Here is a 27,667-nt window from a genome sequence, read left to right on the forward strand (position 1 = left end):
CTGAAAATATAAGAATCAGAAACATTGCCAACCTTAAAACTGGTGCAGATGGAGTTAACTTTTCAACATTAATGACGCTCGCTTATGAACAGGCTGCATTTGACCTTTGTTTTAGTAAATTAAGTGAATTTTATGGTTATCTAGAACCCATTGTTGTAAATATGTTGGAAAAAATTCCAGATTTTATTTTTCGAAAGAAAATGAAAGAAAGGTTAAAACAAAAATCAAGCCTATAAAGTTTTCTGAAAAGAGTGTTACGAAAAGCCTTACCTTGGAATTTTATTTGTAAAAATAATTATCTAATAAATGAAAGAGTATAAAATTTATTTATCAGAATTTCAAAGCAAAAAATAAAACGTGTTTCGATGCAAAACAAAATGTAAAGTGCGAGTAACGCATACAAAAGTGAATTAACGAAAACCTGTTAAACCATTACTTCATAAAAGACAGGTGACTAAGATTGAAAAAACATAAAAATGAAAATAAAGGATGTTGTATTGATTTATCCTACAAACAACTACTTCAAAATCATCCAAGATTATCGTTCTTATATTTGCTAGATAAGTTTGAAATCAAGAAAAAAGCTGATCTTATTGAATACACAATTCAGTTGTCCCCTGTTCAAAAAGTAAAAGCAAAGAGATGTCTTAAGAAAAAATGCCGAATTTGAAAAGAAAATATTATTGTTGGCTCAGGACTTGTTAATTTGTTGCTTAAAAGAAAGCAAATTGAAAAAATTGAGCAAGGAAAAATAAAGAATAAAGATGTCTATATAATTATATCATATCATTAACTGATTCAAAATTGCTGCTTATTTCAATTTTTGATACCATTAGCAGCCGGAATAGGTAAATCTGCTCTAACAAGGGGTGCAGCTGCATTAGGTACATATGCTGGAAAGAAAATTGTGGATAAAATTACAGATTCTTCTAACGCTATATGCGAAGGTTTAACATTACCGGAGACCGAAAGGTCGAGGTTTAAAATTACCCGGTAAAAACAAAATTGTTGGATCTGGATCGGAACTGGTTGTTGAAGCTCCCAAAAAAGCGTGGTAGACCCAAGAAATTACAAGTAGAAGTGGTTAAAGCACGTAGACAGCGTGGAAGACCGAGAAAAATTGTTGAAGCTGAGATTTCACAAGTCAGTGAATGCCCGCTTCCAGAAAACGGGGAACGTCTGAAAAAATAAAAAATCACATGATACCGTTGATAAATATTGATAGATTGAATAAATTAGGCCATATTCATTATTTTTGAGGTTTTTTTTCTCGAGATAACCTATTTAGTAAAATAAAGAATGTGGTGTAAAAATAAAGAATAAAGAAAAATAAAATAAAAATAAAGATGTAAAATAAAGAATGTGGTGTAATGAATTATGATTACAAGGGATTGCATAGGATGGTTTCGAATTGTTATTTTAATGATCCCAAGTACTCATTTGTTGAATTTTATGATTCCTTTGGAATCTAAACTGGAAATGAAATTGTCAGCTACTTGAAAATTTCAAATAAACAAATTGTCTATCATTCTACTCAAGTCTAAAATTTTAACGATGTGAATTGTGGTCATTTGTGTGTTGATTATATAAAAAGAAGATTTAAGGGAATGGATCCACGGAATTTTATTTAATGTATATTTTCAAATATAAATGGTGAAGAACTAAAAAAGAGATTATTTGTTTTTTAGAAGTTTTGATTATTATGGAATTGTTAGCAATGCTTTCCTAGTATCTAAGTTTGTATTTAGTGCTTCAGGTTTATCTGCCTTTGCAATGTTACCCCTTGCTTCTTTAATTCTTGGCAAAGTTTTGGTTGAAATTCTCAAAAATATCTAAGAATAGCAGAAAGAAAGGCTGTGCACAAAGTGGTTTATTCATTCTATTTAGGATTACCTGCTACGCATAAATTAGGTGAATTGACTAATGAAGAAATAATTAAAAGTGGAAATGAATTACGGAAAACATTACAGGTTTTTTTCTCGTGAAAAATGTATGAAATTTGCAACCATAAAGTGCAACCATAAATAGAGAACCTTCTTACTTTCTGCAATATATTCTCCAAAAGTTAGACAATACAAACCATCTTTTTCCTAAAGCTGTAGACGCTTTACTCATATGTCATCTAACCAAATAACGCGTCATTACCTGAAGCTTCCATTTAAATTTCTGAAAATTTGTTTCAAATAATTACTTTTGAAACCAGTTTCTATAATAGAGCTTATTAAACAAGTCAGAGACGATTGCGTACATGCTTCTAACGCGTGTTTGGATGTCTTCACAGAATTTTTTCACCAAGTGAAATATTCATAGGAAGAGAGCCAATGTTATTTTACACAATGTTTTTCTGTTTCATTTGATGCATAAAATCGTAAAAAAATTGGTGGCTACGGCGCTTGAACACGTAACCTTCAGGTTCCGGGTCAAGCGCTTTAACAAGTTGCGCTAAGGCGGCTTGTCTAGAGTTATATACTAATGGAATGGTAACAAAAAAATTATGGTTTAGAATATCTATCTAATGAAATCAACACCCCATAAATGGAGAGTCTTTTCAGAGAATTTAAAACGAAATTAATTATAATCGAACCATTCCGATAAAAGATTTAGACATTGGAATAGAATAAAGAATTATAGCAATGAAATGTTTTACAACTAAATATGGTAAAAAAAAAATTATCACCACTGAATTTAAAGTCAAAATAGTTGATCTATTTGAACCTAAGCTTTTTGACTGTAAAGCAGCCGATCTAGAAAAGAAATTTAAAAAAATAGATAAAGGTCTAATTTTAAAGGCTAGTGAAAGAAAAATAAAGATAATAACAATTATTTAGATATTGGTATCGGACTATCTACTAAATATTAAATTATATTAAATAATTACATTCTTCCAGTAGTGTAAGAAAATGGGGTAAATTGATCAGGTGATCTAGGTGGGGCCTAGATCCCATGTTTACATTGTGAAAAAGTGTAGAAATGAGACCAAATTTGATTTTTCAATAACCTGTTATTATGTTGAATATAGGGATAAAAAATTTCAACCTGTGCAATATTTAATGTTAAAATGATGTGAAATGGACAGAAGATGATGTAAATTGAATGGGGCGATCTAGGTGGTCCAGAATCGACAATTACTATACTACTGTTGTGTGTCTGACTCTGTGTGTTTGCATAAGTATTTGTCTCTTTTTCTCTCTCTCTCTCTCACTATGCCTGTGTATCTGAGCGACTATTTCCTTGTTTTCCTCACTTTGCCTATGTTTCTGAGTGGTGTTTGCAGGTTTCCGTGTCTATCTTTGTGTGTTTGTGCGTCCGACTCTGTGTGTTGTAGATGTCTTTCTCTCTCTCTCTCTCACACACTCTGCCTTTGTGTCTGAGTAGCTGTTTGGCCTTCTCTCACACTATGCCTGTGTGTTTGAGAGGGTGTTTTTGTGTTTCCATATCTGTCTTTGTGTTTTTGTGTATCTGAATCTGTGCGTTTTTAGGTATTTTTGTCTTTCTCTTTTTCTCTCTCACTATGCCTATGTTGATGAGCAGGTGTTTGCATTTTTCCTGATCTTTCTTTGTGTTTTTGTATTTTTGTGTTTGTAGATGTTTATGTCTCTCTCTTTCTCTCACTATGAATGTGCGTCTGAGCGGCTGTTTGTCAGTCTCTTTCATTATGCTTGTGTGTCTGAACGGGTTTTTGCTTGTTTCCGCGTCTATCTTTGTGTGTTTCGGTGTCTGACTCTGTGTGTTTGGGATTTTTTTGTTTTTCTCTCTCTCACTATGCCTGTGTGTCTCAGTGGCTGTTGGCTTGTCTCTCTCACTATGCCTGTGTTTCTGACTTGGTCTTTGCATGTTTCTGTGTCTGTAATTTTCTGTTTTCGTGTCTAACCCATCGTGTTTGTAGGTGTTCTTCTCTCTCTCTCTCTCTCTCTCTCTCTCTCTCTCTCACTTACTGTGCCTGTGTGTTTGAGATGCTGTTTACTGGTCTCTCTCACTATGCCTGTGTGTCTGAGCGGCTGTTTGCCTGTTTCCGTGTCTGTCTTTGATAGTTTGTCTGACTCCGCGTGTTTGTACGTGTTTCTTTCTCTCTCTCTTTCCCCCCCTCTCTCTCTCTCACACAATATGCCTTTGTGTCTGAGTGGGTGTTTGTATGTTTCGTGTCTATGTTTGTGTGTTTTTGTGTCTGACTCTTTGTGTTTGTAGGTATTTTTTCTCTCTCTCTCTTTGTATTTATCTCTCTCTCTCTCTCTCTCTCACTATGCCTTTGTGTCTGAGTGGCTGTTTGCATGTTTCGTATCTATATTTGTGTGTTTTTGTGTCTGACTCTTTGTGTTTGTAGGTATTTACTCTCTCTCTCTTTTTTATTTCTCTCTCTCTCTCTCTCTCTCTCTCTCTCTCTATATATATATATATATATATATATATATATATATATATATATATATATATATATATATATATGTATATATATATATATATATATATATATCTCACTATGCATTTTTGTCTGAGTGGCTGTTTGCTTGTCTCTCTCACTATGCCTGTGTATCTGAGCGGGTGTTTGCATATTTTCGTGTCCGTCTTTGTGTATTTTTGTCTGACTCTGTATATTTTTAGGTGCTTTTGTCTCTTTCTCTCTCTCTCTCTCACTATGCCTGTGTTTCTGAGCAGCTGTTTGGTGGCCCCCTCACTATGTCTGTGTGTCTGATCGGATGCTTGCATGTTTCCGTTTCTTTTTTTTTTTTGGTTTGTGCGTCTAACTCTGTCTGTTTGTATGTATTCTTGTCTCTCTCTCTCTCACTATACCTGTTTCCTTGAGCTGTTGTTTGCTCGTCTCTCTCACTATGTAGTTATCTCTTGACATAACACTGATTCAGAAATTCTACGTCCTAAAAAGTGGGAAGGGCAAAAGTAGGGGGTAGGGGCATTGGTCCCCTTAAGAGGTTGGGGTCATGGATGAACAAGGTCTGTCGTATCATTGCTTAATATGTATACGACTTTATTTATTTTGACTTATTTTTGACTATGTATACTCCAATACTAAGCAATACTTTCAAAAAAGACAAAAAAATTATTCCTATAATAGTCCTGACTTGAATATTAAGTATTATATTAACATTTCACTAATTTTATTCAGTGAAGATCGAATATTTGCTAATCATGTCTTGACAGGAATATGTAGGTCATTCATCCAAAAGCATCGGATACCTGTCTGGCGGTTGGTTATGCAAGCAGGTCAATGCATTAGTTTAGCATATGCAGGCTTTAGTGCCCAAATAAGGAAGTTCCTCCTGTATCTATGTTACTACCGAAATTTTTTTTTAGCACACTTTCATTTGAAATAGACTTCAGTTTCTGTTTGATTTTAAAATCAGGCCAGAAGTGCCCCCCTCCATAGAAAATTCTTCCAGTAGGCACCACGCCCCCTCTGCCTCCTAGTATAAATTTTTTCCAGCCGATAATTCCCCCTGTAAAATTTATCCTGTTGAAAACTCCCCCATGGAGATTTTTTTTCGTTGAAAATCCTCCATAAAGAAACTCTAGATAATTCTAACACGGTAAAACTTCCCTCCGGATAATTCCTTCAACATACAAAAATCAGTCGGCAAAGAAATACTAAGACGAATAAAAATAATTTCATATATGAGTTTTGGAAAATTCCACCTGTGTAAAATTTTCCTTGGAAAGTTCAACCCCCCCCCCAAAAAAAAAAAAATTCCTCCTCACTGAAAATTACACCCAGGGAAAACCCCCTCAGAAGAAAATTCAACCCCCCTCCCCTGAAAAATGTCTGTATACTTCCCAATAACAATTACTATACGTAAACAGTGGACAAATTCCATGACTATAGACCTTTCCTCGTGGGCTGTGGGGGGGGGGGGGTCATATTATCCCTAAAGGCATAGTTACTGGGCGTTTCAACTATGCTGAACAAAATGACTATCTCAAAATTTTGATCGGACGCCTTTAAGGAAAAAGGGGATGAGAGGGGAGCTAGTTGCCCTCCAATCGTTTTGGTTGCTTAAAAAGGGCACTAGAACTTTCAATTTCTGCTCAAATTAGCCCCTTCCCGATATTCTTGGACTTTTGGTTCGATGAAATCATCCGTAGGGAGAACATGAAAAAAATAATAATAATATTCAGTTCACATTTAGCAGTCAATGGATAAACTTATCTGACTGCTTTTGCCTGAATATAACGGTTGCTATGCTATGTTGTAGACTTATGTGAATAATATCGTGATAATTGCTTGAATTAATTGTTACAATATAACCTTGGATACAAAGGAGTGAGTTCTACGTTCGAGATAGTTCCTGAGGAATCCGGATGTGGGTGTTAGTCGTGCCCTTTTAACGGTTTCTGCAAATTGCACGCTGTAAACTAGCGTGGGTAAAAAATAAGTTTTGCAAAGGTAGATGACTTATATTATTTTGATAAAGTCAGAACGGGAAAGAAAGCCAGACCCAAACGCAACCGGACAGAAGCTAAGTTATCGGATCCGGTTATGAATTCTACTAGTAATTCGGATACGAGTGTCAATGCGGACTGCCAGAAAACGAATGCAGAGAATGTCATCAAAATTTTGGAAATGGTCCAATCTATTAATGTGAACATGGAAACCTAAAGCAGAGTGTACTTAAAATTCAGAATGATTTGGGTACAGTTAACAGTCGTGCCTTGGTAAAATGCTAAGAGTTTGTTGGATTCTTAAATTTTGTTTGCTGCTGTTAAAATTAGTGAGTATTTGTTTGTTATTGAAAAAATCAATAAAAAAATTAAATAAAAAATAAAACTTGCTATTTTGTCGTGATAATTATGGAAATTAGTAGCCGTTGTATTTGGTGACTTGTATATGGATTCGTTACGGGCAAACTAAATACGGCCTGTTCCTTTTTTTTTCCAAGATTGGAAGTGTCATTCTTTTGTTATTTGTTATATTCTATTTGTTCTTGTTTAGTTGTTTTTTTGTTCTTTTTTGTTTTTGTTTTGTTTTGGAGATGAGGCCATATTACTTTTTTGTAAAACAGTATAAATATGGTTGACGGTGATCGTGGCACCCCGGGCAACAGCCGTCTTAAAAATTTGGAAGCTTCATTTGTGGATTTTGGCAGTATGTTTACGGCGCAGCTCCACCGGAATTATGATTTTGGGATTGCTGGTCAATATGTTTCTTGTAATTCAAAGTACCTTAAAGACGGTTTTGGGTCCGGGTATAGTGGTGGTGATTCTGAAGATCTCAGATTTTTCCACCTTAACTGCCAGGGTTTGAATTCATCTTTTAATTTTTAAGCGAGATATGTGAACTTTCCATTTTTCAGGTTATTGGTCTCACAGAAACATGGCTAAATGAGCATAACTCTGCTCTCTTGGATATTCCAGGGTATACACTTTATCATAGGAATCGTCAATTTCGACAACATGGAGGAATTGGAGCTTATATACGGAGTGATATCGAGGTTTCGGTAAGAAATGATCTAGTGCTGTATCACGGGATGTTATTTGAGCCACTTATCCTTCAGCTCAGGCTTAAGCCAAAATACGTTTATGTTGTTGTACTATATAGACCACCATCTGGGTCCATATCGTCCTTTATGGATATTTTGGAGGAACAGTTGGATAAACTACCTACTACTTCGCACCCATTCTTCATGCTTGGGGATTTTAATATTGTCCTTAACGATATGAATTCAAATACTACTATGGATTTCCTACAGCTTTGCATGTCATATAGTTTATTTCCCACTATTAATATTTGTGTGCATGTTACCATTTTAACGGTCAAGCTACCTCATAATATTATTTTTAATTCTAAATTTTTAGATCCAGGGGTTATTTTTAGTGATATTTTTGACCATTTTGGGATTTCGGCAAGTTTTTAAGTTTGTTTCCCGGGACAGAAAGGCCCCACACTGAAAATGAGTATGTTACCTGTGCTCAACCAGAGTAACCTTGAAAGGTTTGAACATGAGCTTTCTAATATTCATTGGAATAATGTAGTTGAAAATTTAGATGATATAAATATAAGTTTTCAGAGATTTTATGATACATTGATCTCTATTTTGAGCAAAACTTTTATAATGAATCGGACAAGGTCCAGGAAAAAGATACCCAAAAAGCCGTGGCTGTCACCTAGTCTTCTGCGGTGCATAAATAAGAAAGACCAGTTATATAGGGATTCAATAAGGAATGAAAATGATCCAATTTGCACTAGAATTTATAAAAATTATAGAAATGCTCTTAATAAACTTTTGAGAAACGCGACAAAAAATATTTTGAATGTAAATTTAAAGATGCTTGTGGTAACCCAGCTAAAACATCGAAAATTATTAAAAGTGTTATATCGTTAACAGATCCGGTTCTGCGTGATGAAGTTACTACAAGTAATGGGTTAAAATCGAATGAACCTGATGTAATACGTAATGCGCTTTCGGAACGTTTTGCAACTGTTGGGGCGCGATTTTCTCATACTGCAGTAACTTCTGATAATGATTTTCCGCTTTAGACTTTTATGGGTACTTCTGTCGATGTATCAATTTATAAGACCTGTCACTCATGATGAAATTCGTAAGATTATCTTTGAGATGAAAAGTTCTTCGGCTGGGAGTGACTCTATTAAACTTCTTGTTTTAAAACCGCGTTTCTAAGCATTTCACATATATTTACGTCCCTTATTAACGTTTGTTTTAAGCAAGAGAAGTTCTCCAATTGTCTTAAAATCCCAAGGATAACTCCTTTGTTTAAGGGTGGTAACAAGATTGATTTGGGGAATCTTAGACGAATTTTATTATTACTTGTTGTTTCACGAGTTTTAGAAAAATGTATTAATATTAGAATTTATGAGCATTTGGAACGTCATAAACTTCTAAATCCAAATCAGTTTGGTTTCAGGAAGGGTAGAACAATAGAAATGGCGATTTCACTTATTACTACTATAATTAATGATGTTCTTGATAAAAAGCTTAGGGTAGCTGGTAAATTTTTGGAATTAATTAAGGCGTTTGACACTGTTGACCATTGAATATTAATAAAACAATGTGAATTTTATGGATTAAGGGGTGCTACATTGGGTTTGCTTTGCAATTATCTTCATAACAGACAGCAGTATGTCAATTTACAAGGATTTTGTCTAGTAAAAATCTTTTTCATTGGGGCGTTCCCCGAGGATCCCCATTGGGTCCGACTCTGTTTTTAATTTGTATTAATGATCTGCCGCATGTTGTGAAAGCTCTGCCCAGAATTGATGACTGTTGACAACGGTCCGAGCAAGACCCAGGTTACTATGCCCTTATTTGCTGATGATACAACCTTGGTGTGTGTTGCCCCTACGGAACAACTGCTCATGACAACGATAAATGCAGCAATGAGCAAGGTATGTACATGGCTTAAAATAAACCACCTTGACCTGAATATAGATGTCAAACTTTGTTATTTTCTCTCGATCTCCGAATTTTTACCCTTGGTTTACGGAAATGATTTCGGAGCGGGGAACTATTAAACGAACAAGGTTCACCAAATACCTCGGAATCAATGTTGATGATACCCTATCATTTAAAGTCAGTTTCGAAAATATTGTCACGTAACTTAGGTATCATGCGAGGAAATTTATGAATTTTAATTCTTTTTATGCTAGAAAAAAAATATTTCTAAGAGTAGGTCTATGTTTTTCCTAGCTTCCAATATGGCGTAAGTAGTTTGGAGGTATAATTAAGCCTACACTAAATGATCCTTCATTCTCTACCCCTTTTCCCCACATTACTCTTAATTTTTATTTCTTATTCGCGTATTCCTAATTAAAGACATGGAAAAAATTACGTGTGACCCGATACAATTTTAAATTAAACTAGATTCTACGCAGATAGCGGTCGATCTGGCAATGTTTAATTGTTGTTCATACGTTTGTTTCAACACAGCTAGCGGTGAAAAGCTTGCGACCAAAACGTTGTTCATACGTGAAATGTGGGTTTGCAACAATCTTGGATTAGACTGTGAATACGAACACACACCTATGGATAGATTGCATTCAAAAGAGGTAAGTTTTTTTTAACATTATTTTTTCTAGTATAGGTTGGTTTTAAAAAATTATACTGTACTTCAACTAGTACCTGTAGTTAAAGATATGCAAAGTCTGAATAGAGAAATCTACCTAGGCTAGATACAACTTGGACTATATTTTCTAGATTGGACTGGCATATCTAACTTTTCATACCGGACTTGGGTTCGAGCCTCCACTGGAAAAGTACGTAAAAGGTCTAGTTTTCAACCACTTATGTTTATACTTTGTTGTCTCAAATGTCTAACTCCCTATAAACACATTTTTGAGTTCAAAAATTTTTATTGAACAAAGCTGATAGATATAAAAGTTTAATAAGAAAGCGATACTTGTTCACAATGCTTATCAATACAGAACGGAGACAATGCTTTAAAATCAACATTAAAGAATTTCACAATAATATTCTCACTTAAAAAATCATTCCACAACGAATTAGGTGTAAAAACATTAACAATACTTTGAACTGAACAACAGCGTAAGCGTAAAAGAATAAACACTAAAACATGAAATCCACAAGCCATAGTCATTGTATTTTGAATTTTTCTTCGATTCTGAGTCACTGTTTCAAATTTGTCTACAAATTGTCCAATATTTTTCCATTCAGAATAATTTCTTCCGTAGGTGTCAAAAACTTCAATCGTCTTCCGGGTCATCACTATTAAACCAACCCAATGGCCAAAAAGCAGCCTAGATGAACTGGTATTCACCACGATAATTGTCGGGAAACTGGTAATTGTAAGACGATCAAGAAAGTCGGAAGGTAAGCAGAAACTTTTGTATTGTTTAGCAACAATGTCCTTTTTTAAAACAGCTAGCACTTGAACCGTATTCATGGTGCAATCGGGAGAAATACTGCTCTTGAATTGTCAATTTCCAAAAATGTCTCTTGAAATCCGATAATTATAAGGCTAACAGACGCATCTGTAGCTTGTGAAAAAGTGAGGTCTAATCGAATTGTTCCGTCTTTAATAAGAGATAGGTCTGGAGTTCCAGAAATATCCAAGCATATAAGGGAAGAATCACGTATCCATTTATCATAGGATAGTCCATTTTCAAAAGTTGTTTCGTCTCCTCCCAAAGTTCGCATGCTCATTTCATAAAGAAGTCTATAACTCTGATCAGAAAAGCTTAGTGAATAAATTGGCTGTCCATTCACTTTAAGATACAGAGAAGATAGATGAAAAAGCTCGAATTTGAACGGGCTGGATTCGTAGCTTCCCAGCTGATTCGACGTTTTTACGAGGCCAAGAATAACTTTTGAAGGGAGATGTCCATATGTCGACAATGAACTTTCAGCAAAAGAGAGACTTCCAGTTGGAATAATTCTTGCTGTAGGCAGCAGTTTTGGAATCATAATTTTAAGATTATTTCCGCTTGTTTTGACCTTTTCTACTGCCAATGCTAGCGAGGATACAATTTTTACTTTTCAGATATATAAAACTGCTTCACTTATTGTAAGTATAACATCAGGAGCGGCTTTTTCGAGTTTTCGAAAAACAATTCTAGGCAATGATGGGAAAAACTTTATGTCAATTTTTAATACAGGTGGTATAAACTGATTTAGTTGGAAGAAATCGTGCGATGGTCGCGCAGCAAGGTATAAAGTTTCAGTGGCCAGTACAGCCAATTTAGCATCCAAAGTACCATCTTCTTTTGTGTAAAAACCATGGTTTGAACCACGCTATTTTTTGCACTGTTTGGCGTTAATAATGTATACGACGCGAATGAAGTGTAGGCACTTAACGAATTATTACTCGATACAAGCGTATCATTGACAAATACTTGAATGTTTTCGAATAAAGTATTCATAATGCCCCCATCATCGTATGAAACTTTGTCGCTATGTGTTACAGGATTTCCATCTGATTTAAAAACTTTGACTTTTAACTATAAAATACTGTTTCGCATATTAGAATAATAGTTTTCGTTGCTTGAAAAGCGAAAGTGAATAGGTGAGCCATCTGATAAAGGGTCTACTGGGTAGATTGGATCAAAATATGCAGACTTGACGGATATATCAACATTTGGGCTTTGAAAATAGCTGATTGCTGAACTAACTAAGGGCACACGGTCTGCGGTTGGAAGGAAACTCATTTTTCGCCAAAAAAATCTGCTTTTGACCGCTTAATTTTCCGGAGAGGTCTTGCTTTCACTTTTGATTGATGCAAACTGATCAATTTTCGTTTGCGTGGTCTACTTATACCACTTCCACGTTGTTTCATACTTTCTGTAATGTCACGTACTTTATTTCGTATATTTTTTTTTTTTCAAGGATGAACCAAAATCTTGTCCTTTTTCAAAGTCAGTGATTGTATTGCCAACAACATCAGACGCCGCAGGAACAACACATTTTATTAAAAGAGGTATGGCAAATTGCATCATTTTTCCAAAAAATTGCCTAAAGGCACCATATCCAACCATAGGTGTGGCTTTTCCTTTATAGTAATCCATTCCAACTCCATTTTGTATTTTTTTCACAAAACAGTCTACAGAGGGACAAACAAATTGTCTACGGCTATTCATCTTTTCTAAATTCGACTGTAAGCGAGATTAGTCCTCTATAAATGGGTATGACGTTGTTCTTTTCAGTTCTAAAACTAAAATGAACAATTTCAATGTTTTGTCTACTTATATCTAAATAAAAAAGTGGCTGGAACGAATAGCTAATTACTTCCTCGTTTGTCATTTTTCTCGGGAGAATTGTTAGGATGGGAGCAGATGTATTTCCAATACGTGAACGATGAACAATGTCCGTGTACACAAAGATTGAATTCCACTGATAGTAAAGTCCTGGGACTAAAGGTCCTTCAAAGCCATAAGTCTGGTGAAAATTATTATCCAGTTCTGGCTCAATGATGTTTTCTCTGTATCCAAGAACTTCTCGCAAACCATCACTAAGATAGCAGGATTTGCCGACTTTTAGTCCCAGTATATAGACTCGATCGTATAGTTTATTGTAGTGAAAATTAACCGAGTCTTTGCCGGTATAAACCAAATTATTCATGTCTTTGATAATTCCCGGAATTGTATTATACCGCTTATTCTTTGGAAGCGTTATTTTAGTGCCTAAACGTTTGCTTGGGTCTTTCAACAAATCGAAACAATTTGAAAAAATAGTCTTTATCTTGTCTCAAGGAATCGAAAGAGTTGGTTAAATGGAGGGATACTAAGGCCATTTTCCATCCTGATCCTTGAAGCACAATCGGGGGGTTAAGCTTTGTTAGGAAATCTGCAATCTTGTTTGTGTGATCATAAATAGGGTCTGTGGCGTCCGAACAAAATTGTACATAGAAGGATTCAATCGACGCTTCTAGCTTGATCTGCGTTTATCCAAGTGTTGAAAGAGGTGGGGTATCCTAGCCAACTGACAAGCAACTGTTTAACTCCACGATATGTTCGCCGTTTAAGTACCTTATCTATAACGTATTCATCGGGCTTTTGAACTTTTTGTAGTTCACTCTGATAACACATCCAAGAACAAGCTCTTCTGACAAATCCACTAATTTAAATGTGACTGGATCTGTGGATTGAACGCTAGCAATTTGAAAAATTTCTTTGCTAAAATTAAACTGTCCTTTCTCAAAGATTCCTTTACCACGTAAGATTCTAACACTTTGTCCAACTTGTAATTGATTCCTAAGCTTTTTCTACTTGCTTTCACTTTTTCCATACATAAAATTAGAAATATAAGGTGTATTTTGCAAGTTTACTTGATTCGGTGCTAAATTTCTAAGGCTACGATGCGGTGAATCATTATACTGAGAAACAATTAAGTCAAGTCTTGGTACAAAAGAAAATGCATTAAAATGAGTACAAAATGGACTTAGATGAGACCGAAGTGTACGTATGCTTCTTTCAACTATTGTAGCTTTCAGATGACTATGGGTATGATAGAGTTCAATTTGATACTTTTCAAGAGTCGTTTTCACACTTAGATTCAAAAATTCCTTCCCTCTATCTACGTGAATCTTTTTAAATGTCTGTTCAGAAAACACTTGCTCCAATTGTTTTGCAACTTCACTTCCATGCTTACTTTTAAAGTGGCTTTACAAAAAGTTTGCGTGAAAAAACATCAATAATGACCAGTAAAAACTTATACGGTGCATTATGCTTGGCATAAAATCCATCCAAACTCATTAAATCTGCTTGAGCAATCTCATAGGGGTAGAGTGCTATAGTTTTTCTAAAATGTTTCGGTCTAACAGCTCTCCTATGCAAAGTATAGGACTCTTGCTTCTCTGAAAACTTTTGAGGTTCTTGTTGAGACGTATTTGCAGCCAATGCAAGACGGCGTGGAGAGGAAAGAGCGCCAAACTTGCCAATATTTTCATAAACTTGCTTTAAATTTTTTGCCATTTCCTTAGTAACGAAATCTGTGTTGGGTTGTTGATGGTCGTCGATAATGACTTCTAAAAGTACCAGTCTTAAATCGTTGTCCCGATTTGATTGGTGACTGGCTTGGTGACTCGAGAACTGTAGAGTTGACACTTGCAAAAAATCCGTCACTTTCAGCGACTTGTTCTGAACTGATTCTTCTTAAATTTTGCACGTCTTTTAAAATGCCTTTATTTCTGATTAGACTGAGGGGGATATTGCTGTCAGCCAAAAAGTTTAAAATGTTTTAATCAATAGCATATCGTGACTCCTATTCAAAACCAGGTCCGTTAATAAATCTGCTGCATTATAGAGCTTATCGTGAATTTTTATATTGTTAAATCCACGTTCATTTTCAAATCCATCCAGTTCATGCAAGTGATGAAATAATGATTGTGCAGACTGTCGGTAGGATACAGGGAGCTTCTCAAAAAGACCTTCATGCTCTTGTATGCTCGCCTATGGTGAAAAAGGTTCCGGCGCAGCGCACGGGCCCGGATTCTGATTTACCGCGGTTGGGTCCCGTCGTGATGCCAGCGGTCCGCTGGGTTGCGGTTCTGAGGGTAGGTTAGGTTTTGAAACAACATCCACTTTAATTGGTTTTGTCATATCATTTCGATACTTTTGAAGGCGAGACATTGCAGACTGAAATAAAAGTAATTTTTCAGAAACAGATATGGAATCGTTATTCAAGAAATCAGCCATCTCATATTCAAAGCGCTGCCTTGGCTGAATAGCTGTCTCTAGTGGAATGAGCTTGTATGGTCGAACTGCTGCCATTTCTGGTAAGTACAGATCCAATTAAACTTCCAATAATTGGTAATAATACACCAAAAAAACCACTTCCTGGTTGCACTAATTTCCGGCGCTTCTGTTTAATATTCTTCTTTTTAACTGATAAATCACGGATAATTTTACGATGTTGACTGCACCGTTTCTTTTGACATAATGGCATCGAAATGTTTGAATTGGTAATATTTAAACAAAGTTCTGAAAATGCTTTCACAATATCCTTGTCCAAATTTTGTAATAAAGCACGTCTTAGCTTGGGTTTAGCTTTAGCTAAAATCTCTACAAAAGGATGAAGTTGCTTCATTCGTTCCATCTTCAAGACTAGTGTCACTTTTTCAATGCGTGTGGTAGATATACTGTTGCTTCTTTTTCGAAAATGTTATTTGTTAGCATAAGATTTCTATCCTTGCTATTCAAATTTATAAATAAGTATCCAAAAGGTTTATCGGTTGCCATTTTATAGCTGTCCAATAAATAGCGAGCGTTTCCTGGGAACATTTGTTTCCCTAAAGTTGTAATAGAGGATTGATCTCGTGCTTGTCGAAATAATACAAATATATTTGTATTTAAACTTATCGTTCGAATACTTTTTGTTTGTTGAAAAAGATTATGCAATACTAATATCACTGAAATGTTCATATGATGAGATTCGACTTTCCATAAATCCAACAGCTTTTCAGAGTGCTTTTCCATGTGCGTTGCAAGGTCATCAAAAATCACTAAAGAATTTGACTTGAGGTTCTCAAGAATCTCGAAGTTCTGAATAAAATGGACATATGGCATTTCTTCTTTTATTTTATCATATATTGTCTGCCATGTTCGATAACAATAGTAAATTTCTCTTGGAGGCTTTTCAAATAGTTTTTCGTTTTCTTGAATTAATTTAGATATGAAAACACTTTTCTCCGACATCGATGGGCCAGCAATAATCATCCGAAATGGTGTTTCAATTTTAAACATGTTGACTGATTGTTTTTCTTCTTTAAACTGTCACTTTTCAAGATTAAACACTCTTCTTATAGATTATCTATATCCAGTTCTCTGAACAAAAAAAAAAGTGTTGGTTGTAAATGTCCTTTAGAAAGTTCTTGCAGTCTTCACAAGAATGGATTAAAAGATTGTTCTGTTTTTGAATAATTGCTCTAACTTCTTGAGGTTGTCTTTCATTTTTATCAATATAGTATAACACTGTGTTCTGTAAACAGTTACTAATTGCATCTTCAAAGTCACATATCTCACTATGGCTACTGTAGCCTGCTAATTTTGCATCCAACGTTAAAACGTCCAAAATTGTTGTTTTGCTGCATTTACATTCTCTACCGTTTTCTAAGAGCCTTATCTGTAGCTCAGGTAAAGAATTGCATGAAATACACACTCGACTATTTAAAATTTTCCAATTATTATAGTCCATAAATGTTTTACACTTGCATTTATATCTTACTATAAAATTCTGACATAGGATTTCTAAACAGTCACAAAGAAAACTAACTGTAGTATACATGTTTTCACTAGCACTTTCTATACAATACTAAATTTGTTTTTGAAATTTTCAATCATATCTGAGATCACTTCATTTCTTCAATTTTGTAATGTCCAAGAGGAAGGGTAGTGATCCCATCATCAAAAATATATACCATGTCCGAAACACCAGAGATGGCAGTACGGACAACTTCCATTGTATATAATTTCAACTTGAGAGATCTTATGGCGTTTGTTGTAGTTCTATTGACCCTTCCTTCAAAAACAGCTTCTTTAAATCTTTCCGCCATTAAATATTTCTTCATCAGATGCTTTGATGTTCCTTTGGCAGCCTTCTTTAATTTCTCGTTCTGCGTTACAACACAGTAGCATTCAGGCGAAGCGCCGATTAATTTTATGAACGTATCGCTTCCTAGTTCGTTTTTAATGCTTCCAAATTCATTCTTCTTCTGGCTATTTACCAGATGGGGATATTTGAAGGGGTCCCAATTGGAAAAGTCCATGATGGGTCGGAGGGTTGGGGATGTCAAATCACCGACTAAATCCTTTGTAAATATCTTAATAAAGATTGAGTTAGTATCAGAATAAGCTAAATAAATTCTACCAGAAAGAGGCCCACCATAATATGGAACTAGATTGTCCCAATACGTCTCAGCCATAATATTCTTGGATATATATAGGATGGCTGCACTAGCTGCAATATTTTTGTTTAGGAGGGCCTGTCTCTTTATTCTAAATATCAGCGCAAGATTCTCATTAACTATTGAGAAAGAAGATATATTACAGTCTCTAACCAGACGTCTTGTAGTTTTCAGATCTGTTGTAACTATACACGACGTCCTTTTTCGTACTTACTCTACAGATTTCCCAAAAATATTGTTGTTAAATAGCTTATAGAGCTCACTTTTCGTTTTAGATTTTGTTTGTGATCTTCTTTCCATAAAATGGTCAATGTACGGTTTCATAAAAAAATCCTGTTTGAATTGAATTACACTATGGATCTTATCTAGACGAAAATGATGATTGAGTATGAATTTCAAGTATGTATGGTGTAGGGTAATATTCTTTTCGTAGCCAAAAGATGCGAGAAATTTATTTGTTGACGTCCATGGGATCTTGTCTTCCTTTATGCGTTTTTGGTTGTATGGGGACAAATGTTCAAAGCAGATTTTCTGCCTGGAAATAGGGTGTGGCATTATTTGATAATAGCCGTGGAACTCTCGTGGAATTTCTCCGCTAATTGTCACAAAATAGCCATACTCTCCATTCTCTTCTATAGTAGAAAAGTCGGGGTAATCCTGAGATTCTAAAATTTTATAGTCACCAATGGGCATTTTATAATTTGACATGCAGTTTGCATATAGTCCATTATGATCTAAACAGAAAACATAGCTCGGATTATCAGGATGAGTAGGGTCACATTGAATGTACCGATCATTATGGAATATCATACCACCATATATAGCTTTTTCAATCTTAAGATGAATTTCTAAATCTTCAATTAAGTGGATTTTATGTGGAGCTGCAAATTTCAGCATTAGTTGGTATGCTAAAGATGGTGTTGAAAAATATGCATTTGGGTCTAAACTTTAAAGATCTAGTATATCTTCAACAAAGGTCATAAAAACATCGGCTAGAGTTAACACGTCTGATGCAAGATAAACTCCGCAATAATGCCACAAATTTTTGCACTCGAAGGCATCCCAAACTTCTTGCGCAAGAGCGTATTCTTCTGTACTTATATCCTTTTGGTTGAGATCATCACAAAAAGATGGTTGAGATGGTAAACTTGGTTCTTCAAACCGTGTAAATTCATCCATATAACTCTACGGGAAAATACCCTTTTGCGTAAGTAGATTGTATTGATGATCATTTGAACATTTCTGTCGTAGGTTTTGGAAAGACTGTGGATCTTCAGCCTTTTGTACAGCAATCAAATTTTCCAAGGATTTTGGCAGGAATGCAAAAGTGTCAAAGAAGAGAATCGAATAGCGGCGTTCTTGGTTATTTTCAAGGCTCCGGGACCAGCTAATTTTTAAGGTGAGAAATTTTTCGCTTGATTTAACCAATGATTCGTACTGTAGGTTAAAACCTTCAGCTGGTGAAAGGGCTTCCAAAACATGTTTTATGTCATAACTTAAATTATGGAACCCAACCGGAATATACCGCTTATGTCTTAAGACGGTTTTACATGTCGAGTGAGCTAAACATTCAAAATTCGGTCCTTTAATATAATGGCAGTGGTGTCTGACTGTTCTATCTCCTACTTTTTTCGGTTTTTCGATCAGGGGTTTTTCACATATACCACAATTAGTCTCTTGAAATTTATGGCTATCTTTTTCAGTAATTATCATCTCGTGACAAGTATCATATATTTCGTCTAAGCAGTTTTGTGCGTCTTGAATGAGTAATATCATGCCGTCAATATGGCAAGTTGGTCCATAGGTTTCTCGGTATTGCTCAAGTTTTTTACCGTATTTGTCGACGGTATGTGCGTACGCTGATGGCCGGTGCTCTGAAATTATTCCTTTTCGAATAGGTTCGTCAACTTTTTTGATGATTGACTCGAAATCTGCGAAAATTCTATATTGAAATGGCATTTTATTATAGAAGTCCTTAAATTCGACTATTGCTTTTTCGCCCTTTGGCATAGATACTGTTTGTAAACCGTGAGGAGAGCAGGCTCCGATATGGTGTTGTAATTTATCCTCAGTCCTTGATGGTGACAGGCAGTATGGGCAATAGAATCGCGCTGTTTTTCCTGAAGATAGTCAGCGGCTTAGATTTACGATAGGCTAAAAGTGAGCGTAGTCTGCATCATCCGACTCTCCGTACAGTAAATAGGCATAACATTTTACATTAGAATTAGATGAAGCACGAATTGGACAAATTGCTTTCTCTAGTTCATTATAATGTAACACGCATATCACTACTGAGGCGGAGGCGTTTTCTTGCTCCTATTTTGAGATATCGTTGATTTTGATTGGCCATTTTCCCTCAAAACAGTTGAATGTAACGGTTGGAAAAATACCGGGTTCTCCATGGCTTCCTTCTAGCCCATTCCTATTTAATTCTAGTAAATTAGACTGACTAGAATTATCTTTTAAAACTTGATTTCCCGCTGCCAAGACTGACCATTTGAAACATTTGATCTTTCAATTCAAATTGAGCTCCTCCAAACTGATTAGAAGGACCCGTTTGATCTAAATCTACTTGTAAGAAGAGATCATGGTCGTTACCATCTAAAAAGTTTTGGACTAGCGAGTCAACACTGGTTTGTGTGTCGCTACCATTCGATTCAAATTGAGCCCCTCCAAACTGATTAGAAGGACCCGGTTTATCTAAATCTACTTGTAAGAAGAGATCATCTTCGTTAGAATCCAAAAAATTTTGGACTAGCGAGTCAACACTGTTTTGTGTGTCGCTACCATTAATTGAAAATCTTATCTTTTTCGCTGGTGATTCTGAAAATCCAGAACCCTGACTACTTCCACTGTTTAAATTTTCACATTCCATAATAAATCACTGAACACTTTCTTATTGTAAGCAAAACTGTAACTGTTGCTAAAATCTTTAACCCTCGCCTTTTATAGCTTTTGCTCAAGATTAAGCAATATTGTGAAATTTGTGCAATATTGGGAAATCCCACCTTTTCACAATTCTGATTGGAAAATGCAATGACCTATTGGAATGCTGAAATGTCAACAATTGCAAAACATGTCTAACCCTGTTTTCAATAACACCTTTGTTTACCGACCATCGGAATGTACTTACCAAGATTGCCAAATAGAATGTAGCCCCCTTTTTCCGCAATACCTCTCTTAATTTCATTTGCATTTGTACAAATCTTTAATATTCTTTTTCTTTACAGGGTCCTCCTCCAGCATTCCTGAATTTCTCACAAGAAAACTATATTTATGTATATATTTTATTTAATTTGTATATTTTTTATTCAGTACAATAAATTATTATATGTCTACTTCTTACTCCAAACTAATTATGCCATATTGGAAGCTAGGAAAAACCTAGACCTACTCTTAGACTGATTTTTGAAAGAATTAAAATTCATAAATTTACTAGCCTAGACTATATTGTGTAATAACCACCAGGTTTGTAAACACCTACCTTTGCGAAATCGCAATGTTGCGTCACTTGCATCTGGAAGACAGTTGATTGGTGGATTGGGGTGGGGAGGGGGTGGGGCTTGAAAAGCCCATCCTTGTCGTGTAAACTGTTACGGCCTATACTACTCATGCGAAAATTCAAACATATTTCCCCCCCAAATGTTCTACGATTGTTATACCTTTCCCTGATTCACCTTTACATTTTGTATTGCTCGTCGATTTGACACTTACCCTTCGACAGTTCGTCCAATCCGTGTGATCCAGAATAATGCTATCCGAGTTTTTCGTGGTGTTGGGAACCAGGAGTCTTTGAGGTCTGTGTATAGAGATTTAAATATAATGCCTGCAGCTGGATTACGTGATTTTTATATGTTGATTTTTATATATAAGTATTGCAATGAAAGCCTTCCTGATTGTTTTACAGGAATGTTTTTTGAGATATCTGATGTTCACCACCATATTACTCGGATACGAGGTATTACTGAGGTTCCTCGATTAGTTTCAAGCAGGTCTTCTTCTTGTCATCAATTCCAATATTTTGGTAAATCGAACATCAAAATAGTAAATATTAGAAATACCGAACAATAAGTATATCTTTCAACACTAGTTATAGAAGAAAAAAGTATGCTTTTCAATGTTTATCGACGAAGAGACATGAAGAAAATAAACGATCGGTAAGAGGAATGCTATGGGTCGCAGCTGTCAAGAAAAATTAATGATATTCTAAAAATTTCGAAGTATGAGAAATAAAAATCTCAAGATACTTAACAACTATATAAGATATGTTTGATAAACTTTCTGAAGGTAATATTTGGTTTGCATACTTTCTCCAACCTAACCCACTCGGCCGTCCTGGCCGAGTGGGTTGGTGCGCTGGATTCGGGATCCCTTGTCTGATAGGACGCGGGTTCGAATCCCAGTGTACCCAATTCTGTAGTTTGGGACGGGGGTCAGTGGCGTGACTCTGTAAGCTTAGCCAGAGTCGACCCAGCTCTAAATGGGTACCTGGAGAAATCTGGGGAAGGTAAACAGGAAGGGTGTGCGAAAGCACAGGATGTCTGTCCCCCAGCCCTCCATTGCACTTCCTGGCTGAAGGGCCAAGAAACGGAGATCAGCACCGCTGGTATGGACTGTAAAGTCTAATGCCGTATCCTTTACCTTTTTTTTTATACTTTCTCCAAGATCCAAAGTTCAGGATCAAAATATTTAAAGACCGAGAGAAATCCTTAGGGATGGCAGATCTGCTTTGGGTTAGTTTGAAAAGTAATATGATTAAAAAAAAATAATGAATAAATACTCATTTCATTGCGCTGTCAAATAAATGAAGGTTGTTTCAGGTATTATAAAATCATATATGGATTGATTATTTTTTGTTTATGTGCTTTCTTTTTTTGTCCGCTGGGGTAGGTCAGTAGGGTAAAGGTAAATCCTTCCATTGGAACAGGAGCGCGTAATGACGTTTAAGGAAATACCTTTTATAATGAGCATTGGAAGTACAAGTTGATGCCAAGCTCGCTCGCCAAAATTGTAATTGGGTGTTTGTGGTTTTACATTAATGTCGTTATTTGTGAATGAAATGTGATACACCAGCTATGGCGCATTATTTATACAAGCAAAAACATGTATACTTGAAAAATGTAATGTAAATTCTGGAAAGTGTGAAGGGGGATTGGATTTTCCATTTTTCTATGGGAACTGGAAAAAATGGGAAGAGTCAATATTTGGATATATTGTGTCTCTGGAGAGAAAGTAAAGAAGAATCTAGGATACTTGTGTATTATTCAGAACACGCTCAATAAGTGAAGTTAGGTTCTTTCGTTAAATTAAATAAAAAAAACAAGTCTTTTTACCGGAAAGTAAGGAGCGACATTAAGACTTAAAACGAACAGAAATTACTTCGTATATGAAAGGGGACGCTTCCTCATCAACGCCCCGTTCCTTACGCTTAATTTTGACGTTTTCTCGTAACTCTACTTTTTAAAAGAGTAAAAAATTTTAGCGTAAAGAGTGGGGCGTTGATGAGGAAGCATCCCCTTTCATATACGAAGTAATTTCTGTTCTTTTTAAGTCTTAATGTCGGTCCTTACTTTCCTTAAAAAAACTTGTTTTTTTTATTTAATTTCTGAAAGTTTTTGAATCATTGCATGTTTTGATTTTTCCGCAGATGAATAATCAAAATGAATTTTGCCTTTTTTTGCTAAATGGCTTTCTCATAGTTTTGTTCGAATGATTTTGAGAAAAAAGTAGCGGGGGAGGAGGCCTAGTTGCCCTCCAATTTTTTGGTTACTTAAAAAGACAACTAGAACTTTAAATTTTCCTACGAAAGTTTTTATTAGTAAAAGATATACGTAACTTACAAATTAGCTTACGTAATGAACGTCTGTATTCGCACGTTTCTATTACGTATATGAAGGGTTCACCCCCTTGTCAGTACTTCACTCTTTACACTAAAGATTAAATTTTGTCCCAATTTATTAAGAATCACCCCTGAATCAAAAAAGCCGTATAATAAATAGTTGAAATTACTAAAAATACTTTAGCGTAAAGAGCGAGGTATTAGGAGGAGGTGAGCCCATCATATGCGTAATAATTTCCGTTCGTTTTAAGTTTTAATGCTTCTCCTTACTTTCAGTTGAAAAACTTTTTCATATTTATTTTTTTCTTTGTTTTTTTTTAATAATGCTAGAAAATCCTGCGCTCCCATCATGAAAATTTCCTTCCACCATGACAAATTCCTCCAAGGAAAGTTCCCCCAGCATATCCTCCTCTTCTCAAGCCCCTCCCACCCCAACCTAAAAGTACCCCTGAAAACGTCTCTACACTTCCAAATAACCATTACTATATGTAAGCCATTGGTCAAAGTTTGTAACTTGTGGCCCGTCCCACGGGGACTGTGGGGGAGTAAGTCGTCCCCAAAGACATAGTTATAGGGTTATTTGATTACTCTGAATAAAATGAATATCTCAGAATTTTGATCTGGTGACTTTGGGAAAATAATTAGCGTGGGAGGGGGCCTAGATGTCTTCGAATTTTTTTAGTCACTAAAAAAAGACACTAGAACTGTTCATTTCCTTTAGAATGAGCCCTCTCGTAAGATTGTAGGACTACTGGGTCGATACGATCACCCCTGGGAAAAAAGAAAAAAAAACAAAAAAAAAAAAAACAAACAAACAAATAAACACGCATCCGTGATCTGCCTTCTGGCAAAAAATACAAATTCGACATTTTTGTAGATAGGAGCTTGAAACTTCTACAATAGGGTTCTCTGATACGCTAAATCTTTGACTTTTAGGGGTTGTTTCCCTCTATTTTCTAAAATACGGCAAACTTTCTAAGGCTCGTAACTTTTGATGGGTAAGACTAAACTTGATTAGATTGTATATTTAAAATCAACATTAAAATGCAATTCGTTACCACGAACTGTTTGACAAACTACGATGCAGGTACAATTTTATGAGAAAATCTGGTTTCATAGCCACAAAGACAAAATTCAATTTAGTTTGCTATGGATAGCGATAGAAGACAGTGTCTGAACATTGATTTTGAAATGAAGATTTGGGACTTGCCAAAGACTGAAAAAGAGGCAATTATTTTTCTCCAGGATAAGGGGTTGTTGTCCACAACAAAACAGTGCGTCAGGCCTAACCTACCTAACCTAACCACCTCTATATGTAAAATATTTAATTAAAATGTACCTGCATCGTAGTTTGTTTCACGAAAGAACCTAACTTGACTTATTGAGTGTTTTCTGAATAATACACAAATACCGAATCTAGTTTAAGGGACCGTGATGCCTTTTCCACAGATGGGGATAAAACTCTGAAGGTTTTGTCAAAAATTCCAAGCAAAGACTAAGGATATTCTTGTGTCGCTTTTACCGCTCTATCCTGGTAATCCACCTATTAAAAAAAAAAAGTGTACTTCAACATATTATTTGTCATGCGTAATTTGTCGAAAGTCTGTTACATATTAATACTTTGTTGAAGGTTCAAGCTTCTATGTACCGTTGCTTATTTGAAACTTACTTGTATTTGGAATTACGGTTTATTTTACTAGTCTTTTATTTAAAATTTGTTTGTTTCTATTATTTTTGTGCTCTTAAGTACTTGCAGTCTCGTAGCAAATTATGTGACCTTGTAGAGTAATCAAAGGTTTCAAAATCAAAGGATTCAAACCATTAAAAACACCGTTTCTAACGTGCGATTCTCAACAAGCTCTCGAAATGGTAATATTCTGGTGAAAAATTCTTTTATCTCAGCTGAAAGTAAGGAAACACTCACCGACCTTACCGAAATTCTGTAACTTTTTGAAAAACTAAATGTATAGGACATATTCAAGCTTCGAGAACGTTAAATGAGAAAACCCAAAAATACACCTTTCCCCTCTAGAATAATTTATCTACTTCACATCACCCCTTTACGCCACTAAAACGTAGTAAAAGCCAAAAGAGTTTAAATGTTTGCAATTCAATCTTGGACTAGCTTTTTTTTCTTGCTTGATTTTTGAATTCCTTGAATTGAAAACTATGGAATAAACTTTGTTCAGACAAGCCTTTAAATAAATCATAACTGGCTAATATCAATCCACAAGTCTCGAACATTCATACAAACAAAAAGCGTTTCATCGAAAAAATCAAGAGAGGATGTCAATAACTTCCAAACAGTGGTCTTCCACAGAGCAGAAACTAAATCTTATCCACAATAGCTATCATACCTCTCAGTTCAGTTAGTGAACTGACCTACACCAAGGCACATATGAGAGCAAATGTCCTTCAATATATTTAATCTGACTTATTCTAAAGAGAGTGATATTGTTTTACTTTATTACTATGAGTTGGGACTGTTTATTGCATCCCTTATTGAATCTGCGGCAATTATATTGTCGAACTCGTTTTTTATCGTAGCTTTTCTAAAACACAGACACCTTCTAAGTGCTATGAATTGCTACGTTATGTCATTGTGTTTCTCTGGAGTATTAGCAGGATTGGTTATACCAACTGGGATTGGATTTTACGTCGGGTAAGTGAAATATTTTTAAAATGAATATGTGGGGGGGGGGCGGAGACAAAGAATATAAAAGAACTGATAACCCCCAAAATAGCAATTTTAGCCGCTTTTGGATACAGTGGTATTTCAAAGAAGGACAAAGGCACTTATTAATTAAGGTACCACGTGTTATAGCGACCGCACTACAGAAGTGAAGTTAGGTTAATCAGAATGAAATATACCAAAATATGATAAAAATATAAATCTTGGTAACAAAACAATAAAAAATACAACTGAGAATTATGGAAAGCATGCCGCCCAGAACAAATTATATTAATTACCTAACCCAATCCAACCAACTATATAAATTATATATTTATTCATTCTATACGTGTATAGCAGTTTATCTAACTGAGGCTTAAGCTATTTATCTTCAAATGTAGACAGAGAAACCGGTTTAACTCAAATCCAGAACTTGATTGTGGTCGCTATGACGCGTAAGTACCTTACTTAATATTAGGGCTCGATCATGTGACACTTTTCTCGGCCAACATTTACTGGTTGGCCACTTCTAATGGATACATGCTTAAAAAACAAAACGAAATTAATACCATTTGATTCCTTATTTATGCAATTTTCAAATATCATGGTTACTTTCTGATAATGTCCCCTATCTCACCCCCATGGTAGTGTCCCAAATATGGAACATACCAAAAAATTAAAAGAAAACACCAAAACAATGAAATTCTTACTTTCTAATATTCAGCTTGTTTCTATTAATCAGATTACCATATTTCCTTCTATGTTATCCACTATTAAACCATTCCAAATAATACTTATATCTGCAATTCCACTGTTATCATTCAGGCAAAACTAAATTTCATCGAGTCGAATTTGTAGAGTATATTGTGTAAACAAAGAACCTGTAAAGTAATCTATAGTCAATTAACAGAGAAATGTGTTATTGCGGCTATATATGGGATCATCAGGAGGGGGTGGGGGCATTTTCAGACAAGCAAACGCAATATCTGTCATTGCAAAAGTGCCTTTATTTTTATTTCTGTCACCGCAAAAAGTACCATAGCTTTTACACTAAGCAATAAAGTAAAATTAAATGTTTCCAAAGATTGGCATGGCTAGCAGGAATGATTGAATCCATTGGAGATTGAAACAAACACGCGAATACGTATCCAATTAGTATTACTGAAACACTAAAATATATAATTTTTTCAATGATAGACACTAAAATGTCACCCAGGGATGATTAAATTCACCCAGTATTGCAATAAGCATGAACACCGGACAAATATATTTTTGTGAAAGTACATATTTTTAAAGAAGAAAAATTAGTGTACCTTTGGTTGAAAAAAAAATTGTGACTAATTTCATTAAGGAACTTTTCCTTTCCTGTCCAACCAGGAACATGGCAGCGTTCCGTTATGGTTCCAAAAAAAATTCTGTAGCTGTTATTTTTAAGTTTGATGTGGTTATTCATTACAGGTTCTGTCTATTTTACGTTTTATTTGTATATTCATAATTATTTATATTTCTTTTGGGTTTGGCTTGTTACATGACTTTATTTTGGGTCCTTTTGGGTCCCAATATGGCTCAGTCTCTCAATCTCAATCTCTCATATTTCTCTATGAAAACTTTTTTATTTGGATTTTTTAAATTAATTCAAATAAGGATAGAATTTTTTTAAATATTTTATCCTTATTCATTCTCGTTCAACTAACAATGGTAAAAACTTTATTTATTGTAATAATGCGATATAAGCAGTATAAAATTTTGTCTTTATTTTTCGTAGCTTTAAGGAGTGAAGCCAGCTTGTGAGAGACTAGCATGATTTTTTCACCAACTTAAAGCCTTAAAGTCCATGT

General features: G+C 35.2%; 2 protein-coding genes and 1 long non-coding RNA gene across 3 annotated transcripts in view; 2 read left to right on the forward strand and 1 right to left on the reverse strand.

Moving 5' to 3' along the window:
- Positions 1–307: 307 nt before the first annotated feature.
- Positions 308–26,706, reverse strand: LOC136028122 (uncharacterized). The gene is made up of 2 exons (XR_010617746.1): positions 26,540–26,706; positions 308–1,179 (listed from the first exon to the last, which is right to left on the reverse strand). It is a non-coding gene; the product is annotated as an uncharacterized LOC136028122 (long non-coding RNA).
- On the forward strand, positions 9,224–20,657 carry LOC136028441 (uncharacterized). Its single transcript, XM_065706284.1, has 5 exons — positions 9,224–9,352; positions 9,839–10,012; positions 10,655–10,793; positions 18,571–18,718; positions 20,550–20,657. The coding sequence occupies exons 1-4, from the start codon at positions 9,224–9,226 to the stop codon at positions 18,708–18,710; spliced, it is 582 nt and encodes a 193-aa protein (XP_065562356.1). The 3' UTR covers positions 18,711–18,718; positions 20,550–20,657.
- The window catches only part of LOC136028121 (neuromedin-K receptor-like), a 114,356-nt gene continuing 112,175 nt past the window's right edge, over positions 25,487–27,667 (forward strand). Inside the window, exon 1 of the mRNA XM_065705764.1 lies at positions 25,487–25,820. Within this exon, the coding sequence (XP_065561836.1) occupies positions 25,567–25,820 (254 nt within the window). The 5' untranslated portion in view covers positions 25,487–25,566. The remainder of the gene's footprint in view (positions 25,821–27,667) is intronic.

Source organism: Artemia franciscana, chromosome 6, assembly GCF_032884065.1.
Source record: "Artemia franciscana chromosome 6, ASM3288406v1, whole genome shotgun sequence".
NCBI classification, from domain to species: Eukaryota; Metazoa; Arthropoda; class Branchiopoda; order Anostraca; family Artemiidae; genus Artemia; species Artemia franciscana.